This window comes from Apium graveolens, unplaced genomic scaffold (assembly GCF_009905375.1).
Source record: "Apium graveolens cultivar Ventura unplaced genomic scaffold, ASM990537v1 ctg3847, whole genome shotgun sequence".
In the NCBI taxonomy this organism is placed as follows: domain Eukaryota; kingdom Viridiplantae; phylum Streptophyta; class Magnoliopsida; order Apiales; family Apiaceae; genus Apium; species Apium graveolens.
In genome coordinates, this window is record NW_027418293.1 from 80,045 (window position 1) to 83,058 (window position 3,014).

Below are 3,014 nucleotides of genomic sequence, written 5' to 3' on the forward strand. Positions count from 1 at the left end.
CTCCTAAAAGAGTATTGTTCACATTTTTCAAACCCAATGCTTCATGATTTAAAAAAAAAAAGATTTTTGCATTAAATCTAATACAAATTAGGAAAAACTCATAATTAAAAAAAGAATCTCATATAATTGTGTGTATCTCCCCGGATCCTATAAATATATACTTTTGTTTTGTTACAAAACATATATTTCTTGCAAACTTTTTCAACAGTCACTCATTTCCTCTCCATTACTCAATAATCTATCTCTCTGTCTTAGCCTGCTGTAGTAATGGACCTCCTTGAAATCTTTCCTCATCTACCAGCAAAATCAATTTTTAAATTTAGTGTAGTTTCGAAAGAATGCCATGAAATTTTATCCTGGAAATTGCTTGCAAATAAACAATGCAAGAATCTTGAGGGTAGAGAAGATTCATGTTTCTTTATCCAACCAAAATCTGCACCAACTAGTCTGCAACTTAATTATCTGTGCGAGACTTCTAAATCTTTTTGTGGTTTTCCTTCCGCCTCCCTTGAGTTCCTATCAACCAAAGGCTCAATGATTGCATCCTACAACGGACTACTATGTTGCAAAAATTTAGAGGATGCTGAATATCCACTTTTCTTATGCAATCCTGTCACAAAAACATGGTTGCCAATAATCAAACCAACCAGTGATTTCAAAATTGATTTTCCTTTCAGTTTTATTCTTGTATGCAACATTGATGATTACAACCATGAGTATGATTATAAGTTGATGTATGTCGGATCATTTTCCCAAGATGTTTGGAATACCAACACCAAGTTATGTAGAATATACCGGCCACAAAAAAAAGTTTGGGAAGAGTACGGAGAAATGGTGATTGGTTCAAGGAGTATTGATTTTGGATCGACAGCTTATTTGAAAAATGACGGTGGAACAATTCATTTTATGTCAGATTGGGGTAAGTATATAGCAAAAAACAGTCCTTTTTATTGGCCATATATTGTGAGTTATAATATTAGGAGCTCTATCTCCAAATTTCTAAAATTCCTAGGCCTGCAAGAAAGGGTATTTTTGATACTGATTGTAGCTGCAAGTTTGGTGTATTCAAGTTTAAGGATCCAAGAACTGGTACCGAATCTATATGTTTAATCAAATTAATGAAACTTGTGTTTAGCATATGGATTTTAACAGATGTTGAATCGAACAAATGGAAGATCATTTTGAAATCTAGATCAAAGGCTATGGGATTGTATGACGATTTGAAGCCAACCATATCAGGGTTTTCGGTTATCAATGGAAATTTGCTGGTGATTGCAACAGGCGACAATCAGCTTTACAAATATCCTTTGACCGGTGATCGAATAATGAGTACTAAAGTGAGAAGAGCTGAAATAATTGGTTGTCATCAATATGGAATGGACGATTTGTGTTTTTATTCGTATCCAACACTCTTCGACCATGCGGAGATGGTTGCAGCCCCGTTTCCCACAGCAGTAGACAATGCGAAATTTATAATTTTTCTCTTAGTTGGCTTTGGACGGTTCCCTGAATATTATGGATGCTAAAAATTACCATTGTTTAACCATGAATGCAGTTTATATATGTTAATTCTGAACAAACAACTACAATTGTTTATTAAGTTATGCGAGGGTTTTGATGATCTCTAATGTTATATCTATGACAAGTTATGCTAAAATACAAAAGTCTTTAGTTTCTTCTTTGTTCAAAAGCCTAACCTTAGTAAATGATAGGCTAGCGAAGAAAGAAACATATGAGAAGAGTTCAACTCTAATATATATAATTAGCACGGTGTTTGTTCTCTAATATCTTACTTGAAACTTAACATCAGCTCCCCAATTGTATAAGTCTATAATCATAGTTAAGGGTTCCCCATCAGCTTGAATAGACCTAGCAGCGAAAAAAACCAATCCAAGTTTCCCATCCCGTTACCATTCCTCCACACTTAAAGTTGGCCATCAGAACCGGGGTTCAAATCTAGAGGAGTTTCACTTGAAAGTCGTATCTATTGTCAAGTCTTTCTGAACTTCACATAGGTAAAAGTTGTGAGTACCCATTGTTCACACAGAGCATAACTGATTATCTACTCCTACATACTTCACATAGTCCTTTCTGATTTTTTTCTTATACTAACTTAAACAAAGAAAATAATCTTTATGTATTAATCATTTTTCATTAAATTTTGATCATGTAGTAAACCTGAATTTTTGCCTTTAAAATTTGAATAAAAATACAATATTGTTTGAAATCTAAATTCTCTTTTCAATACTTTTTGTAATTGTAGAATATTTGTTTATTCACAATTAATTGGAAAATAGTATGTGGAGTTTTTTATTATTAAAATAAAACCTACATTTACTATTATATTATAATTATAAATCTAAATAATTTTATTATTAATTTTTATAAATATAAGTATATATCATATGTGTGTATTTTGACATAGTTACAAATGAAATAAAAATTTTGGTGATCAACTAAATTTGTATAAGTGCAATTAAGTTGTCCTAGTTGTGCAATTTTGTTTGATGAATACATGTATATTACTTTTTTCTTTTTACAATTTAGATTAACCAATAACCACCGAATAAACTGAGTTAAAAATAATTAGGAAATCATGATTACATAGTCAACATATTCTCTAGGTAATCTTTGAAATCGCCCACAAGGATTGCCAATCCTTGCCTCAGTTGTTTAAAAAGAGGATAACTATCTTCTTGGTCACAGGTTCGAATCGCCGGGAAGAGAATTTATGATTATGCCTCCTTAGCCAGAGCTTGTCGCTTAAATGTGGTTTACTTTGGTTCACGTGGATTGCAGGCTATTGCGTGAGCCTGTGGGGTTTACCTAGTGCGCACACGAAGGGTAGCGACTGCGGGTTCCTACGATAAAAAAATCTTTGAAATCAGTTTATAAATAAGTTGGTAGAACCAATAATAAAAAATATAAATTCTAGAACTTACGATATTTTAGTTTTGAACTTATAAAGATAAATATATAATTTACACCCATCATAAAATAAATTCTCACACCCT

General features: G+C 32.3%; 1 protein-coding gene across 1 annotated transcript; it reads left to right on the plus strand.

The window, feature by feature from the left end:
* Window positions 1-267: 267 nt before the first annotated feature.
* Window positions 268-1,526, plus strand: LOC141701444 (uncharacterized). The gene is made up of 2 exons (XM_074505095.1): window positions 268-919; window positions 1,153-1,526. The coding sequence occupies exons 1-2, from the start codon at window positions 268-270 to the stop codon at window positions 1,524-1,526; spliced, it is 1,026 nt and encodes a 341-aa protein (XP_074361196.1).
* The last annotated feature ends 1,488 nt before the right edge of the window (window positions 1,527-3,014 follow it).

Excerpts from the sequence above, each read along its gene's own strand:
- LOC141701444 (XM_074505095.1), top strand. The coding sequence starts at position 268 with ATGGACCTCCTTGAAATCTTTCCTCATCTACCAGCAAAATCAATTTTT. Across the intron at positions 920-1,152 it reads TCATTTTATGTCAGATTGGG|ATGTTGAATCGAACAAATGG; the intron begins GTAAGTATATAG and ends GGATTTTAACAG.